The 18,529-nt window shown below is 39.6% G+C and overlaps 1 protein-coding gene across 2 annotated transcripts in view; it reads left to right on the forward strand.

Moving 5' to 3' along the window:
- plppr5b (phospholipid phosphatase related 5b) overlaps positions 1-18,529 on the forward strand; it is a 148,977-nt gene that overhangs the window by 383 nt on the left and 130,065 nt on the right. For both annotated transcript variants that reach the window (XR_003691498.1, XM_028569178.1), the window contains exon 2: positions 8,038-8,114. Coding sequence is in view for 1 of the 2 variants with exons in the window: in XM_028569178.1 (XP_028424979.1) it covers positions 8,052-8,114 (63 nt within the window). In the remaining variant the exon portion in view is untranslated. The remainder of the gene's footprint in view (positions 1-8,037; positions 8,115-18,529) is intronic.

Here is an 18,529-nt window from a genome sequence, read left to right on the forward strand (position 1 = left end):
CACTCTGGAGCAGTGTCAGGGGGCTTCCGTTATTAACCTAGTCTGTCTGCGTCACCGTCATAAGAACACCTGTCTTTAGGGCATTGCTTATCGTTGAGCCTTAGCAAGGTGATAAAACTTACCCTACTAGAGTGATGTGACTTACCTGTGGGTACACACACACACACACACACACACACACACACACACACATCACATCTCTGATTACCCAGCAGCAGTGTCACGCTGATCACTTTTGGTGTGTGTGTTATCTCGATGCCATCCCAGGAAAGAGTAGAGTGCTGCATTTGCCAAAGCGAATGCAGCTTCTACGGTTACAGTTGGTTTTGTGCATTTAAAAGGAACACTCCGTTTATTTTACACATTAAGGTCACATGACTACTCAGCCTGTGAAAACAGTTGTAGGCTACACTAGCTCTGGTTCCATCCACTTGTCAATTGAATTATATGAAGTTCGGTAAAAAAACCCTCATGTGAATAAAGCTGGTGTAACAGCTTTAAAGCAAATAAAAACCTGTGCGTAATGACGTCACATGCTGTTTTGCGATTAAACTGGTATATCGAATAGATTTGAGACATTTTAATGAGTTTCCATTCATTTTCACACTGAATTGCACAACATTCAAGCAAACTTTTGCGAACAAAGTTTTGCTAGACAAAAGTAGTTGTTAATATTAGAAGCCGAGGAAGCTCCGATGGGCCCTTGGCCGAGGATCTGATCCAGCTCATCAAAAAGGTGGAACTTGCCTTTTATTTTCCCTCCGGCATTGCTGCGAGACAACTCTCTTTTTTGAGACAACTCTCTTTTTTGAGACAACTCTCTTTTTTTGAGACATGTATCTCCGTTGGAGCGCCTTCCATTTACTCCGGCGGACATCCCATGGCTTGTCGTAACCTTTGTTGGTCATTTCCTTCGCGAGTTCCTGATAAATTATGGCATTTCTTAGATTTTTGCTATCTAAAATAGCCGTTATATTTTGCTCGTAAATTAAATTCTAAAAGTCTCTTGTGTCCTCGTTCGTCCACTTACATCTGTCTTTGTTGACACCTGTCGTGTGGAAATGAACTAGAACTTCTTCTTCTTCGTTTTGTGGCGGGTTGCAACCATAAAATGACCTAAAACTTAATCGCAATTCATTAATTTATTTGGCAAATAACGTTTCCAGGGGTAGTTGTGTGTAATATCATTTGAATAAATATTGCAGTTAGCATAGTTGAAAGGTGTGATTTGTGTTATGTTTTTTGTTTGTTGTTATTCAATCTAACAGCTAAATGTTATTTATACATTTAAGTTATTGTTCAGTAAACGGTACCTTTTTTGTTAAAGAGTTGTCTGGGGTCAGTTATTCCAATACAGCACAATAGATTTGCAGGTTGAAAGTAGGGTGGTATATGACTAATCCAAAATAGGTCAACCTTCGTGGTAGCTACCTTAAAGAAATGAACCCAAACACTTCATCATTCCAGTCTAAAGTTACGCATTGCAGCTTGGGCATGTTGGTCTGTCAAGTCAAATATCCTACATGGCTTTAATAGAAAAATGCATTTTGAAGCATCGTGATGCATCAAGATATCGAATCGCTGACCTGATAATCGTAATCGAATCGGGAGATCAGTGAAGATTCACACCTCTATTTGATATGTGGTTTCCAGCATAATTTGTGGTCTATAATCACTCCTAAGAATTTGCTTTCATAGACTCTTTCTTTTTCCAGATTTTCTATCATGATATTTACTTCATGATTGATTTTTTTTGCTTCCAAATATCATGAACTTAGTTTTATTTAAATTCAAAGACAACTTATTAATATCAAACCATCTTTTTAAGACTTCCAGCTCTGTCTCCGCTGGATCCAAAAGCAGCCTCAGGTCATCAACAGAGCTAAATAAATTTGTATCCTCAGCAAACAACACATATTTCAACAATTTGGACACATTACAGATATCATTTATGTACAATATGAACAGCTTTGGACCGAGTACAGAGCCTAATGCTGTCTGTTATCCAGATAGTTACTAAGCCATTTGTGTCCTACACCTCTTATGCCATATTTGTCTAGTTGTGTCATTAATATTGCATGATCTATAGTATCAAATGCTTTTTTTAGGTCTATAAATAATCCTACTGTGAATTTCCTATTTTCAATTGCTGTCGATATCTCCTCTACTAATTCTATAAACGGTCATTGTGGTAGATCGTTTGGATCTGACGCCATATTGGTGATCACTCAATAATGTGTGTGTTTCAATGAAGTGGTCCATACTTAGAACAAAAAGTTCTAATATCTTCGAGGAACTGAGGAAGAAGAGAGATAGGTATGTACTTTGAAAAGGAGTGCATATCTCCATTTTTATAGATGGGTATGATTTTTGCTATTTTCATTTTGTTGGGAAATATGCCCATTTGGAATGATTGATACAGATATATGTTAATGGCTTTGCTATATCCTCTATAATATTTTTAATTATATTATTATTATTATTATTATTATTATTATTATTATTATTATAATTTACTACCTCAATTATCTGCTCTTCCTCAATTCTTGTCAGAAAGATGGTTTTGGCATGTTTGTTGATGTTATCTTCACATATATCATTCTTCACTTGCTCCACAATATCCTTTGCTAGATTATAGCCGACATTCACAAAATAATCATTAAATTCATTGACAATCTCTCTTGAACTGGTTATGTTTGTTTCATTATTTTTAAGCTGATTTTGCTTTGCCCTTTTTAATGATGCCGTTAAGCACTTTCCATGTGCCTTGTGCTTTTGTGTTGAACCAATAATTTATTATAATAATCCTTCTTGATGTACCTCATTATAGTTGTTCATTTGTTTTTATATAATTTATACTTATTTTCTGTATCCTTTGTTCTGTATTTTAAATAGTTTTTATGGAATAGATTTTTCTTTTTGCAGGCATTTTCTCATCCCCTAGTTTATCCAGGGCTTTTCTTCATATTGTTGCCTTCTTTGAGTTTGTATCGGGCAGTGATAATCATACAGGGTAGTGAGAGAAGACAGGAATTTATTGTAAGCTTTGTTTGGATCCTTATTTGAGTATACGTTATTCCAGCTTTGTGAATTGAAATCCTCTTTAAAAGACCTGGTGGCTTCTGGTGTTATCGGGCGAGTGACTATCATTGGGTGGGTATCAATATTTTTATGGATCTTGTTCTTACAGAAATTTTGTACAGTTGTAAAATTAGGGAGGTGGTCACTAATGTCATTGCTGAAAATATTATCTATTAACGTTGCAGTGTCCCTTGTTATTCTGGTTGGTTTTATTATGGTAGGAATAAGACCTAAACTTAGCCTACATTATGTCCAAAAAGTCTCTATTCTTTTTGTTGTCATTCAGTAGATCTGTGTTGAAAGCCTCACATACAAAAAACATCTTCCTGTCATTCATTTTACCGTACATTCCAATCATTTTTTCATTGAATAAGTTTAGACAGGATCCTGGAGTTCTATATATACAACTTATTATTATGTTCTTAGACTTTTCAACATCAAAATCATTATTTACATAGAGTGCAACCCCTCTTCCCATTTTGTTTATTCTGTTAGTAGAAATAGAGGGCTACAAAATATTCACCACATTTTTCCCCCTTCTTATCATTTAATCAGGTTTCAGGTACAGCAATTACACTAAACATGTCATATTGTCTCAGGTACTCCTTGATTTTTGTTTGTTATAGAGACTTCTGCTGTTGATGTGTATTATTGACAATGTTCCTTCCATAATGACATTTCTTTTGAACTGATCATCGGTATAATACTCACAGTTACAGTTCAGTCTCAGGATCTATGCCACTTTCCATTTCATGTATTTTATGTTCCGTGTAGTCAAATGTTTTCAAATTCATATTTCTCATGCTTATTTTGACAGATACCTGTATATTCCAATAATCCTATTGCTCCAAGGTCATCATCATTCACATCTCTAAATGGTAAAGAGATATCCATATCCAATCCCCTCATAACAGTCTGCCGTTGATGTAATTCCATAGAGATTGTCATGGCTGTACAAATGATTTCACAGTGTTCCATGGTGTCAGCAGACACAGGCAAAATTGCACAAAATTCGGGGTCATGTAATAATTTAAACGTGTTATCATAGATCTAATTGTCCTTTTGAAGCAGAGATATTTGTTCATCTGTATTTGTCCAAGTTGTTCAGCTCCCTTACCATGATGTTTTGCTTCTTCAGGTGATCCGTTAAGCTTTGTCCATACTTTACAGTTCCTTGTCCACATAGCTTGTATCTTGTTCTGCTTTTTTAGGGATTCGTGCCTGCCTTGTAATATCGGTATTTTTCTTGGTTAGGTGGTCATTCAGGAAGACATTTGTCCTCTGCAGCTTCCTGGCCTGTCGCAGTAGTTCCACTTTGGCTTTTCTATTTACAAAGCGTATTATAATGTTCGGTTTGGCGTTACTGTCCTTCCGAGGTATTGTGTGACATGCTGAGGTTGCGTTTGTTTGTATGTTAACACTGTGGCTTTCAAGAAACTGAATCACTTGTTTTTCCATGGACTCTAGCTCACTCGGTTTAGCGTCTTCACCTTTTTCCTTATCTTTCACTGGTTTGATGTTTTATCACAAGTCCACTAATCATCAAGTCATCCATTCAAGAATATTGTTCCATGTCATCTACTCGTCTCTCCAGGTTATTTTCTTATCCTTCTCCTGTTTGTCTGAGTTTGAGCTCCCGTACTTCCGCCATTAGCCCAAGTAGTTTTTTTTTGTTGGTTTGCCACTTCAACAGTGTAACCCCGACTGGAGCACACAGAGGGGAAATAACCATATTGGGTCTTTAGGGTTTAACATTGCTTTTATTGTCTTCTGAATAATCAATCAACATTTATTCATATAGCACTTTACAGCAACCAGCAGGTATCCAAAGTGCTTTACATCAGGAACCGAGAATAAAACAACATATCATACGATAAAAAGAATGAAACATACTGTAGAAAACTGTAAAATCAGAAACGTTTACATAGAAACAGGGGGAGAGAGAAATTGTCACACCACTACTACGTATTAAAATCCATTCAACAAACACTATCAACAAATAGGTTTTGAGTTTGGACCTAAAAAGAGCTACATCTGTAATCGTCCGAATATTAGGGGGTAACTTGTTCCAGAGTCTCGGGGCAGCAACTGCAAAAGCCTGATTACCCCCCCATTTATACCTTGACCTTGGGACTTCTAAAACCAGTTGATTTGAAGACCGGTTGAACTCACGCAGAGTTAAAATCTCGGACAAATACTCTGGGATCAGGCCATTTAAGGCCTTAAAATTGATTCTAAAACGCACAGGGAGCCAGAGAGAACGGGAGTGATGTGTCCATGTCTAGATTTATTTGTTAAAAAATATCGAGCAGCAGCATTTTGCACAAGTTGAAGTCGTGAGAAGTTTGATTCAGACCAACAAAGAGCATTATAGTAATCCAACCTTGAACTAATAAAAGCATGAATTGCCTTTTCTAGATCGTGCCTGTTAAAGAAGGGCTTAACTTTAGCCAGGAGACGGAGCTGGAAAGCGCTCATTCTAATAACATTGCTGATCTGCTTCTCAAATTTCCTGCTGCAATTAAATGTAACCCCCAAATTTTTGACAGCTGGCTTAGATTATGAAGCCAGAGCTCCCAAACTCAAAGCTGGACCGTTTGGCATGCATGAAGTACTGAAGATAATACACTCAGTTTTATCTTCATTCAAATTAAGAAACTTATGTGAAAGCCACAATATGATATCATTAATACAACTAAATAGGGCTTTAACGATACACCAAACCCACAATTCGGTTCGTATCATGATTTTTGACCCACGATACAAACCTCTTTTTTTAATTTATTTTTTGGGTGGAGGAGAGTTATATCCAGTACACGTAATACAACTTTTTTTCTGCCACGTGGCATCATTTTGTCATTGATTACATGCCACTTTGCAACACAGTAATACAACAGAGACCTTATTTATTGATATTGATTGATTTCAATATTGATTGATCCAGCACCAAAGATTCTTTTGTACCTTAAAATAATGTTTCCAAAATTTGGTTCATCAACTGGTAACAGGGTGAACGGCACTTCTGCATTCGCTTTGCGGCCCTCTATCGGCTATAACCGCACTATGCAAATTTGCCAGATCAGATAGCAGATCTAAGTTTGAATGATACATAAGAAACTGTAATGGACAATTCTGCTTCCAACCTGGAGGGGGACCGAAGAGGAAAAGTACTTTGGTGTTGCTTCAAGGTTAGCCTACTATAAAGGTGCTGGTTGACAAGTAGCTTATGCTAATGCTTGGTCTATAATGTTATCTAATTCTTGGTGGGTAACATAAGATTACAACATCGTTCATTTTTAGTATGATTATTTTGACCACGGTTAAAAACTCTGGGCTAACCCACAAATTCATCAGTAACGTTAACTGTATAGATATACGACTAATCTAATGGTAATTTAGCCAGCTAGCACCCCCCTGTCTGTCTGCCTCACTCTCCCAGTCAGGATGAGAGCTGACAACCACCCCGGAGACACATCCACAGTTGGCCCCCAGCCAGCTAGCAGCCAGCCACAATCATTACAGCAATCCAAACCCGGTCAGTGCTTAACTCCGGTGCTAAGGAGACGCTAACGGCAGTTTTTTGAACTGTCGGGAAACAGACCCAGGAACCCAGTCAGAACAGCGGCCATTCGTAACGTCACACCTCCGTTAGCATTACTGGTGTTCATGCCGAAGCTGTCTTTACAGTTAACTAAATTTACCCGACAAAAGGGGAATAAGGCACCAAAACGACTAATACTAATAGTAATTTAAAGATGTGGTAGCATTGGATCTGGATGGGAAGGATAACTCTGGGAGTCGGAAGAACAATGAAATGACTATGAATTGCCTATAATAGCCCCTAAAGGCAACACATACAGTATTAGGGAAACAGGATGGGGCCAAAAATTGAACCCTGAGGTACCCCACAAGAGAGAGGAGCAGGTGACGAGGAGAGGTCACCAATCATGACAGAGAAGCTCCAAATAGGAGCAAAACTATTTAAGTGCCGAGCCCCGGATGCCTTCACAATGATCAAGGCAAGAGAGGACTGCATGGTCCACTGCATTAAAAAGCCGCTGTGAGGTTCAAAAGCACTAAAACAGCAGGATTCCCAGCATCTACAGACAAGCCAATACCATTGTGTACTCTCAACAGTGCAGACTCAGTGCTGTGATGTGATCTGAAACCAGATTGAAGCTTTTCAAACACAGAGTTCTGTTGTAAAAAGGCTTGTAACTGTATGAAAATAACTTTTTCCAAAACCTTTGAAAGAAAAGGCAGATGAGAGACTGGTCTAAAATTGGACAACACTGTGGGGTCAAGATGAGGCTTCTTAAAGGTACTCTAAGCGAGGTCACGCGTTTTTTAGGCTACAACATTTTTTGTCACATACAGCAAACATCTCCTCACTATCTGCGAGCTGCCTGTTCCCTGAACACACTGTAAAAAAACGCGGTCTCTGTATACCGCCTAGGGTCCACACATGCCAACAAAAACAAAGTGGTCCATGGACCATGCAAACATACACAAACCGTGTTTTACTTAAAGGTCTTATAAAAAGTGTAAAAAGTGGGATTTCCATGTCTTCTTTGATTATAAATCAGGTGCAGATGCTATATAAATCAAAACATTCAATCCACAGAGAAATAGCCACAGCCTGTAGTATAACATTAATATTAGGGGTGGGAAAAAATAATGGATATTTGTCCTTACCCATGATTCACCTAAAGTTTCTTCGGTACCGCCGACGGCGACTACATCAAATACACGTTTCCAGCAAAACAGATCGAAAGCAGAAAATTCAGAAAATCCACGTTATGTTCTTTTTTACAGAGTAAATAAATGTCAGACTGACTGACCGACAATGCATACAGTGCATACTTCTTAGAAAACAGGTTTTAGAAATGTCTTTCCTTTTTTTTTTTATCTTTTCTAACTTGTCTCTCTTCTTCTTCTGCTGTTCATGCTTATAAGAAGAGGAAGTCAACATGCCACCAAAACAACTCGGGAGATCAGAGCGAAGGAAACTGTTCACGTCACTGGCAGGCGAGGTAAGATATAAGATATGTTTTCTAAGGACAGAAAAAGATGGAGGCCTTCATGGTTTAATGATCCTGACCCTTAATGTGCTGCTCAAAAACTGTTTATAACATGACATAACAGCAATGTTACCACCACCAGGTAATCCAGCCACGGAAATGAGAGCAGCATTATTTCTGTAGGTTTGATGATTGAACTGTCGAACATAGTGCTTTTAACAAAAACAGTATTCTGTCACCATCTAGTGGCAAAAGAGTTGAATCACACAATCCTCAAGTCACATTCACCTTCAGTTACTTTACCATTTACCACCTTTATTTTGAAAAATGTTTCCATGGCACTGTTAATCTGGGACTTAACGTCACATTGAAATGGAGCAGCTTTCATGATGTGATATAATGTGTCACATTCCTTAAATAGGTCTACGTGGAAATTTGCTCACTTAAGACTTGATAGCGCATTTGTATGCAGGCCTGTAACAATTATTACGTGATGTCTAATTGTCTAATTTTTTTTTTTTTTAATTATCACGGTTTCTTTGTTTAACCTGAATGAATTGATAACATTAGCTAAGGTCTTAAGGGGTGTGACTGGTAATTGTTGGTTTTGCTCAGATATGCCAAATTGTAATTTATATAAGGGATTATTGGTCGGACTATATATTTTTATAATTATTTCAATTGTCAGTTGTTGGCACTTGACCCTGAACACGTTCATAGCAACAAAAGTGACAAGGGGGGGTACAGTTAGAAACTATGTTTTATGATAATTAAGAGGCGTTGTTGTACCCGTTTTATTATATTATTATTATGACAGTGATATAAAGATGTATCCTGGGATTCATCAAAAACTTTAATTTGTTTAAAAAAGTCATACATTAATACATCTTTTTAAATTTGTCTGAGACAATTGTACTGTAATTTATTTCTGAGACAGTTAATTGCACAGCAAAATGTGGAATTGTTACAGCTCTATTTGTATGCTTTAAAAAAATAGTTAAAAGGCAGGAGTAGGCAATATGGACACAATCTTAAATTCAGAAATTTTCATATATCCACTCATGTGTTGGCCACAGTGCAATCAATGGCCTAAAACACCCAGAGCTATCAAAGGAACAGATACCACGGAATGGGATATGACCGAATACTGACACTTATAGATGTAAGTCATTGTAGAGTGAATACGAATGTACCTCGTAATGTTACCATTTCCTACCTAAAGTCCCCAACTGATCCTAGGTATCAGAATGATCCAGGGACATTTGAATGGATCAGTCAAACCGATCGAATGCCGATCCTTTCTTACCTGTACTCAACTGTGTTTTATTCACCTCAGCCGGCGCATGCAGTTAAGTTGTCAGTGAACTGAGCTCTGACACACAGACTGGCAAAATACACTGATTTATTAAGATTAGATACTAACGGATTTGTATTTGTTTTTGTCTATATATATTCTCTCTAGACTATGCTCCTGCAATACTGTAATAGACCCCTGGATGGGGCATGGCAGGGCCACTGGCTGCACTGCCGACATTTCTGTGTTGGAGTTAAGGAATGGTCAGCTAGAAAAAAAGCATGGAAAGCAGCCCTTTTCTTCAAAATTATAGCCCAAACTAAATAACCAAACATCATAGAGCACGAAGCTGTTGTAGATGCTGACTTCTGGTTCTGGATTTAGATAAACCATTTAACTCTGTGCTTTAATTATTTAAGAAGTAGGTTTGCAGTTACTGACATTGAGAAAATGAGGCTGGTGTTCTGAGGAGAGCAAATGTTGAACGTGAACTGAAACGTTACTCCGACTCATCCTTTGTGATATGTCTTCAGAAATGTCACCCGGCTCTATTTAAATATACATATTGCTCTCGAATAAAATGAAAATGCGACTTCTTTGTCATTTTCAACTTTTGAACGCAGCTCATTATTAATGCATGGCACCAAAGACGTGCTCGCTGTCTGAGAAAAGACGGCAGCGAGGCAGGGCAGTCAGAACACGGAGCGAGACAAACCGCATCAAATGAGAAGTATAGAAGCAGTAAGTAAGAACTCCTCATGCCTCCAGGCCGAGCCAATCAGGCTCCATTATCTCTACAGCGCTGCACACAGGACGTCAACACTCTCATCTTCCTTAGTTTGCCCTTATGTTCTATATTTCTTACTGTCAACCACATGTCATCATGTGAAGGAGTGATTCTAGGATCAGAGCTTTAGGGGTGCCTGGAACCCTTTTAACCTCATTTTTGAAAACATTATTCTGTGCTTTTAACATCATTTTGGACCATCTTGGTAGGGGAAACACTGAATTATGTAACTAGAAAGACCCCAACAATTCTGAGAAAACTTCCTTTAATGCTGAGCCACAGGGCCATCACTATAAAGGTGAAGTGGTATTACATATGAAATCAGATATTTATCCATGGAAAAAAGCAAATATTTCCAAAATGCAGTATCAATAACTATTGAAAATTAGAGATTTATGTGATTTTGACTAATGACTGACAAGCACTATTTTCTGAAAATGAAAACTCTGAATGTTTTTCTGAGTATTCTGGGCATCTGGATTCTGGGTTTAGTTTCACGTTGTTCTGATATTCCTGGAGCAGAACTCACTTTTTTGCTGAAGCACCCCTAAAAAGGGCTCAAATCGAATGTTTTAGTTTGTCTCTGCTTTCTTATTCTCCCCATCCTGTACCCCATTCAATCTTTTTCCTGCTGAGGAAACTTTCAAAACACCTCACAAATATATCTTTTCATTTTTAGCCATGCTCTATGAATGACAGTGTTCACTGTCCACCACTTTGGTCCGGACCGAATATCAGTTTGACATATCAACAACTAAAGGACGGGTTGCCATGACAATCTGTACAGACCTATTTGCTCGTAGAACCCATTCATCATTTTAATTAAAAAACAGGAATGTTGTGTGGACTAGGGTCTGGCTAGTCCACTAAGCATTCCTGGATAGGACAAAAACATCTGGCATTTCAGTTGTTACTGCAGTTTGTCTCATTGTGTGCATGCATTTTATATGTAGTTTAAGAACTCCGACAAAAGTCTTTTGTCTTCTTTTTCTTTTGGTAGTTAAAGTTAAATTGATTTCAACAGTGCAATTAAAAGGTAGTCAGTTAGTTAGTTTGTCCTCCGCCGAGTTGCAGGATTTCTATACAGTTTACGCGGATTCATGGAAGACTGGTAAGGCAGGAGACGTACAAGCAGCAGCATGAATAGGTGTATTGAACCACTGCAGATGAAGAAGGTTAAAACCTCCTGCTACATTAAGAAGGCCAATCACAGGGATTTGATGGTGAAAGCAGTGACTGCGTTTAGATCAAACACCGTGCCATGAAGGCAAATGTTTGCGTGCAGTGGGTTTATTATTCTGTGTGATTAATTGCAGTTAGTTGCATCATGTGCAGTGTAGGTACATATGTGGGTGTTTACTAGCCAGGGAAACCCTGATAAACTTACTGCAAATTTGAGATTTGCTGTCTGGCTAAGAGCCCATTCAAGCCCATTTCCAATTTTTCCAAATCAAGACACCAATCACAACCGTTGAGGCGGGCTTTACACGATGAAGATAGCGCAGTGAGGCAATGAGCTTTTGCGAAGCGCAGCAACCCGTTGATGCCGCTGTCGCTGCTACTTCACCCAGATCGTTGGTCTGATTGGTTGAAGGACTGTCCAATTGCATCCAGAGGCTTTTGAGCGGGGTCCGTCGGTGATGCCCCTTTGGAAATGGGCTGTGAATGAAGCTTGCCAAGACCCACTCTGTTACAACTGAGAAGGGTCTGGTTTCAACCAGGCTAGGTGTTTACAGGCAGGGATGCTCTTGTGAAAGATGTTATCAAGATGCACTGTGGGAAGTGTAGGTTTCATTCTTTTTGGAGCTTGACTCGTACTATGGACTGAAAGGATATCTCTGCATTCGTGGCACAGAGCCCAGAGAGGCCATTCTTTCCTTTTTTCTGCCTCTTGTGAGTCAACTTTATGGACGTACAATAAATAAATCACAAAATCGCTGTCACACTCTTTAATGAAAGTCTGCCAGTTAATGAGAAACCTTTTCATGGCTGTGGTATAATGAAGAGTATACAAGAACTGTGTGCCATTATGTGGGTCTTCTGTGACGTTGTGGCCTTTTTTAGCCCACGACCAGAGGCCATATTCGGTGCCTTCTTTGCTGTTAAATATCCCAAAATCACATCAAAGAAGTAGAACTTGAAAAGGCACATAGCAATACATCGTAAGCTGTTACAGTACAGTATTTTGTTGTCTTCGTCTTTCTTCCCGTCTCATTTTCTGCCTTCTCCCTTATCCTGAGAGAAACCTATGTTTTATGTGGAATAATTGCTGGAAATGCTTGGGAAAAGTGCAGCATCAGTGGGAGAGATTAGCAGGCAACGAGCTTTGGCGGTCATCATCATTCAGCTCATGCCATGTGTAAACTGATTTGAAGCTTCTGTAATTGTGTTGTCCATTGTGTGTCATTTATTATCACAGACAGTTCTGGCCTCATCAAGTGTCTGGCAAAAGCCCTTTTTAGAATACAAATTTGATTTCTGCTAAATCATATATCACAGAAACGTGCATACACAGCGTGGGTTGCCATGTTTACTGTGCTGAATGAATGATTCAGTTACAATGGGACGGACCACTTGTTGTTCAGGGATTCCTTGGCCCCTCAACAAACACAACCTCCCAGAACCCCCCTCCACCTGGAAGAACAGGACATGTTGTGCTGTCATGCACACACACACACACACACAAAAATAATATATATATATATATATATATATATATATATATATATATATATATATATTGTGTGTGCGCACACACACACACACACAAATATATACACACACACATACACACACACATATATATATATCTATCTCAGCACACCTGGAGCATGGTCCCGTAGGTATAATCACCCCCCCCCCACACACCTTCTGGGGCTGTGTCTGTATGTTAGCGAGCCTGTACGTGCACAAGCAGATGGATGAGATTTCTCATAGGTTGTTGTGTGAAGTTGTGTGTGCACTGTGTTTGATAAATAGAGATGTCCCTCCACACACATCCGAGACTCTGTATGCATGCCCTGCTTTTCACTCTGTTCATCCAGTCAGCAGCAGCACTGTGTTTTGAGCATTGTGTGTCTTTTTTTTAGTGGGTGTCCAACCTGGAACTATTGATACGTGGATTTATATATGAAGCATTTTATAGAGAAGGATCGGTGTGCAGATTTGCATGGGAGGACTGAACTACAGCTGTGATGAGGCCGGGCAAAGACAGAGCAGGGGGTGTTGGCTTTAAGAATCTCTGCAGCTATGATCTCAGGACAAATTCATCTCTGTGTCCCCGTCTCTTTCTATATTTAGACTTTTAAAGAGAGAAGGGACAGTTATGCAGAGGGAGAGAGAGAGCATTCATCTCGGTGGTTGTTCGGCCATGCAGTTAACTGGGTAAAAGTGACAAAGTGATTCGTCTTCATATCTGTGCAAATCAAATCATAAGTATAACGCATCACCCATTCTCCTCAACTGAAGTTTGCGTATGTGAGACTGGACTATAAAGCAGCGCTGCACTGCAACCCCCTCTGCTGTGATATTACCCAACCCCCCCCCACACACACACACACACACACACACTGTATCCTGTTGGGGCCTGTAGGATCTGGTGAATGTGTAGAGATTGACTTGTTATTAACAAATGGCTTTGTTTTTTCCTGAGAGGGGCTGGGAATCAATTAGTTTGGATTAGCTCTCTAATGCTTTGATTACATGACGGAGCACTGAGCACGCTGCCACCTTCTCTCTAGGAAGAGAGTGGCAGACGGCCGGCAGATGTGTGTTCTCTCATCAGCTAAGATCTGAGCAGCCTGACAGCAAACAGATATTGCCATGTTTGATTCTGTACCGACATGTTGTATATTTTTTAGTATTTGAAACAAATGTGTTCATCACAACATGGGGGTATTACTGCCTTGCGGTATGCCAATTTTTTGAGTGTGTAACGAAGAGCTTGGAAGAGGAAGCAGTCTGTGCAAGGCTGAGATGGTCTCCAAAATCTGAAAGCTGAAAAACCTGCATGAATGCGACTTTTTAAAGGGGCTGTACTCAAAATACTGGAAAAATAAAAATAAAAAATTGCACACAACTACAGTGGGAACATAATAATAAAACAGCATAACAAGTAAAGTGCGAGGACTGAAAGCAACAGATGAATGGAAAAAGTGATGCTGCTCTATGGATGAGCGTCTCATGTGTTTACCCCAGGTTGCTGAGCAGCTGAACGCTTCCTCTCCGATGTGGATTCTCATGGGTCTCTTTGCATCTGCTTCACGGCAAAAAAAAAACATTTGCCACAAACTGAGCAACTGAAGGGTTTCTCTCCTGTATGGACTTTTATGCATTGACCCGTGCATTTCTTTTTCCACTTCAAGGACATTTTTCTGGCCTTGCCTCCCCACGTTTCCCTGTAGCTATCAGCGCTCTCTGAACTGGAGCTTTTGTGGTCAGCCCCCTACACAATTAGCCTGGTCCTACCAGACTTTGGTCCAATTCATTTGTACAGAGAGTCTGGCCACTCTCCATTGACAAGTGTTAACTTCCTTGAAGGCGGGTGCTCTGTTGAAGTTTAAAACTATTGGATCTGCCCAGAGCCACTCTGGGTCTGCCATAACCAATCCCTAACGTTTGGTCGTTACGTATGTCATGCGCATGTGCAACAAGAGGTGAGACAGTTAAGGCTTATATTTAGCATTAGCATCGCTAGCGTTAGCTTTAGCCAACTCCTTCACCACTAACGGAGTGAGCTGGAAAATCTAACTTTTCCCGAACCCCGTGGGGAGGAGGGCCACGACATCATGGCCACCAACACAACTCAGCACAGACTGGTCTTGCTCGGGCTTTAACTTCTGGATATTTGGCGGCGTTGCCACAACGGACCAAATGGCTTCGCTCGCATCTTTCTGGCGCACATCCTCAACGTCATTGTTCTCAGCCACTCCCTCTGTTTGCTGATTGGACCGCCAAAACCTTTGGTCGAGAAAACACAAGACTATACCGCAAGGCAAGGCAAGGCAGCTTTATTTATATAGCACATTTCAGCAACAGGGCAATTCAAAGTGCTTTACATAAAACATTAAAGAGCAGTTAGAAAACAATTAAAAAACAATAATAAACAAATTAAAAACATTAAAAGACAAGAATAAAATTGATAGTGCAGTATGAGAATAAAAGTTACAGTGCAGTATAAGAAATTAAAGTTAATAAAATAGATTATTTAAAGAAAAGCAACATCAAAAAGATAGGTCTTTAGCTTAGATTTAAAAGAACAGAGTTGCAGCGGACCTACAGGTTTCTGGGAGTTTGTTCCAGATATGTGGAGCATAAAAACTGAACGCTGCTTCCCCCTGTTTAGTTCTGACTCTGGGGACAACAAGTAGACCTGTCCCAGACGACCTGAGAGGTCTGGGTGGGTCATAATGTAGTAGCAGATCAGAAATGTATTTTGGCCCTAAACCGTTTAGTGATTTATAAACCAGTAAAAGTATTTTGAAATCAATTCTTTGAGGCACTGGAAGCCAGCGTAGAGACTTCAGTACTGGAGTGATGTGATCCACTTTCTTGGTTTTAGTGAGGACTCGAGCAGCAGCGTTTTGAATCAGCTGCAGCTGTCTGATTGATTCTTTAGGGAGACCTGTAAAGACATCGTTACAGTAGTCAAGTCTACTGAAGATAAAAGCATGGACAAGTTTTTCCAGATCCTGCTGAGACATAAGCCCTTTAACCCTTGATATATTTTTAAGGTGATAATAGGCAGATTTTTTAATTATGTTAATGTGGTTTTTAAAATTTAGGTCTGAGTCCATGACTACACCAAGATTTCTTGCTTTGTCTGTTGTTTTTAACATTGTCGTTTGAAACTGAGCGCTGACTTTCAATCGTTCCTCTTTTGCTCCAAAAACAACCACCTCCGTTTTTTCTTCATTTAATTTAAGAAAGTTCTGGCACATCCAATCATTAATCTGTTCAATGCACATATTTAATTGTTGTATTGGGCTATAGTTCCCTGGCGATAAGGTTATGTAAATTTGTGTGTCATCCGCATAACTATGGTAACTTATTTTGTTGTTTTCCATAATCTGAGACAGTGGAAGCATGTAGATGTTGAACAGAAGAGGTCCCAGAACTGAGCCTTGGGGAACTCCGCACGTCATATTTGTATGCTCAGATGTATAATTACCTATAGACACAAAGTAGTCCCTATTCTTTAAATAGGATTCAAACCACTTTAGTACTGAGCCAGAAAGACCAACGCAGTTTTCCAATCGGTCAAGCAATATGTCATGGTCTATCGTATCAAATGCAGCACTGAGATCAAGTAATACTAAGACTGAAATTTTGCCACTATCTGTGTTTAAGTCGATGTCATTAAAGACTTTAACAAGAGCTGTCTCAGTGCTGTGGTGTGGTCGAAAACCTGACTGGAAGGCATCAAAACTGTTGTTTAGCGATAAGAAAAGGTTGAGTTGTTGAAAAAACACTTTTTCTATGATTTTATTTAAAAATGGAAGGTTTGATATTGGCCTATAGTTGCTCATTAGTGTCATGTCTAGATTGTTCTTTTTTAGGAGTGGCTTGATGACTGCCGTTTTCAGGGCCTGTGGGAAGATACCTGAGAGCAGAGACGTGTTTACAATCTGTAGAAGATCAGAAGCCAAACAATTCGAAACATTTTTGAAAACACCCGTTGGTAGAATATCAAGGCAACAGGAGGAGGTTTTCAGATGTTGTATAATGTCCTCCAGGTTTTTAAGGTTGATCGTATGAAATTGTACAAACCCAGACGGAGCACTGAAGGGAAATGAAAATTGAGCGGAAGTACGTAGGAGGGCGGAGCCAGGCACAATAGCACTTTCTTGATGAAACTCAATTCACAATGCTAAGCACAGAAATAATGAGGAAATATTAGTTTTAAGTTAGTCATCAGCCTACTTCCAACTTTGAAGAGAAATATTTCTGAGAAAATATGGTACAGTACTTCCAATTAAGTGAATATTGTCGGAAAGGGTTGCGCGTGACATATTTCTGATAATGCTTCACCTGCTGGCCTGCTGCTCGTCTGATTCTCAGCTCTTTCTCTCTCTGTTGTTGTCTCCTCCCTTTGGGAGGCGTTGTAGCCGACTGGAACCCCCCAACATTAACATTACATTAAAAGAATATGCATTCAAGTTTAACCAATTTGAACATTAGAAGTTTATCATCTCATAACAAAGACGTAAGGCAACTTCTATCAGTTACATCGGCTTGTTGTCTGCACTCTCTGCGCCGCAGACACAACGCCGACTGCCTGGATGCCGAAACTTTCAAACAAAGATGGCGCGGCCGCTCACCAGTGTCTGTCCAGAGAGTCTCGGAGCTTGCCAGCCCTTGGCAACAAGTAAAAAAGGTCCGTCTTTCTTAGTCATCTGTTTTTTACAGAAAGAGATTACTCCAACTCCCCACACTTCTTCTGTGATTCCGCCAGGAAACCATTTTACAGGCTGTTATTCCCCGGAGCCGACATCATCAAAGATCCTCTACACTAAAGATGTCACATTTCAAGCAGCGCCAATGGTATGAAACGGTCTTCACTTCCTGTCTCCTAAAGGGGCGTGGCTTCGTTTGAAAGTGTCGTAAACGTCCGTGTGGATGGATGAAAAGTTATATTTCAATAATTTATTAATATGTTCTTTTGCTAACGTTAGATATTTACACAGCTGAAAGACATATTTAACATCCCAGAGATTAGTTTTGTTGGGGCGTTCACGAACGTTAGCTGACGTTAGCCAGCTCTCGCGAGAGTTTGGTCCTGAGACAGAAACAGGTCTGAAACTAAGTTTAATTAACGTAACTTAATTTTCTCCTAATGTGTCCGTCCGAAAAATGCCATTTCAGTGTCAGAATGTTCTGGAGATATGAGCTTGTTGAAAAATTGCTCCAATATTTACTTTTACCAATGAACACATAACCTGTGTTCACCTTCACTTCTCCCGTTGGAATCAACACACTCAGTCTCCTAAAGAGGCGGAGCCCACGTGACACAGATTCAGGAAACTACTCTGAGTTGGAGCGTCTCGGATCTAAACCGTCTCTGATGTGGGTAAACACAGGAGAAAATCAAAGATTGATTAATAACCGCAAAAGGTGTCACTTAGTTTAGTTTTTGTTGTCCAGCAGGGAACTTGAGACTGTTGATTCTTTGGTTGGGGGGTTTGCTGGGACCCTAAAGAGAACTGTTTTGGTGTTGAGAGAAAAGACTCATTTACTGCACTAAGTTACATTTTATAACTTTAAGACATATTTTGGTTACTTTTTAACTTAGTTATTTTTGAAAAAAAACAAAAAACGTCAGGAACCATAAGATCCACCACATCTCTA

Source organism: Perca flavescens, chromosome 22 (genome assembly GCF_004354835.1).
Source record: "Perca flavescens isolate YP-PL-M2 chromosome 22, PFLA_1.0, whole genome shotgun sequence".
Classification (NCBI taxonomy): Eukaryota; Metazoa; Chordata; class Actinopteri; order Perciformes; family Percidae; genus Perca; species Perca flavescens.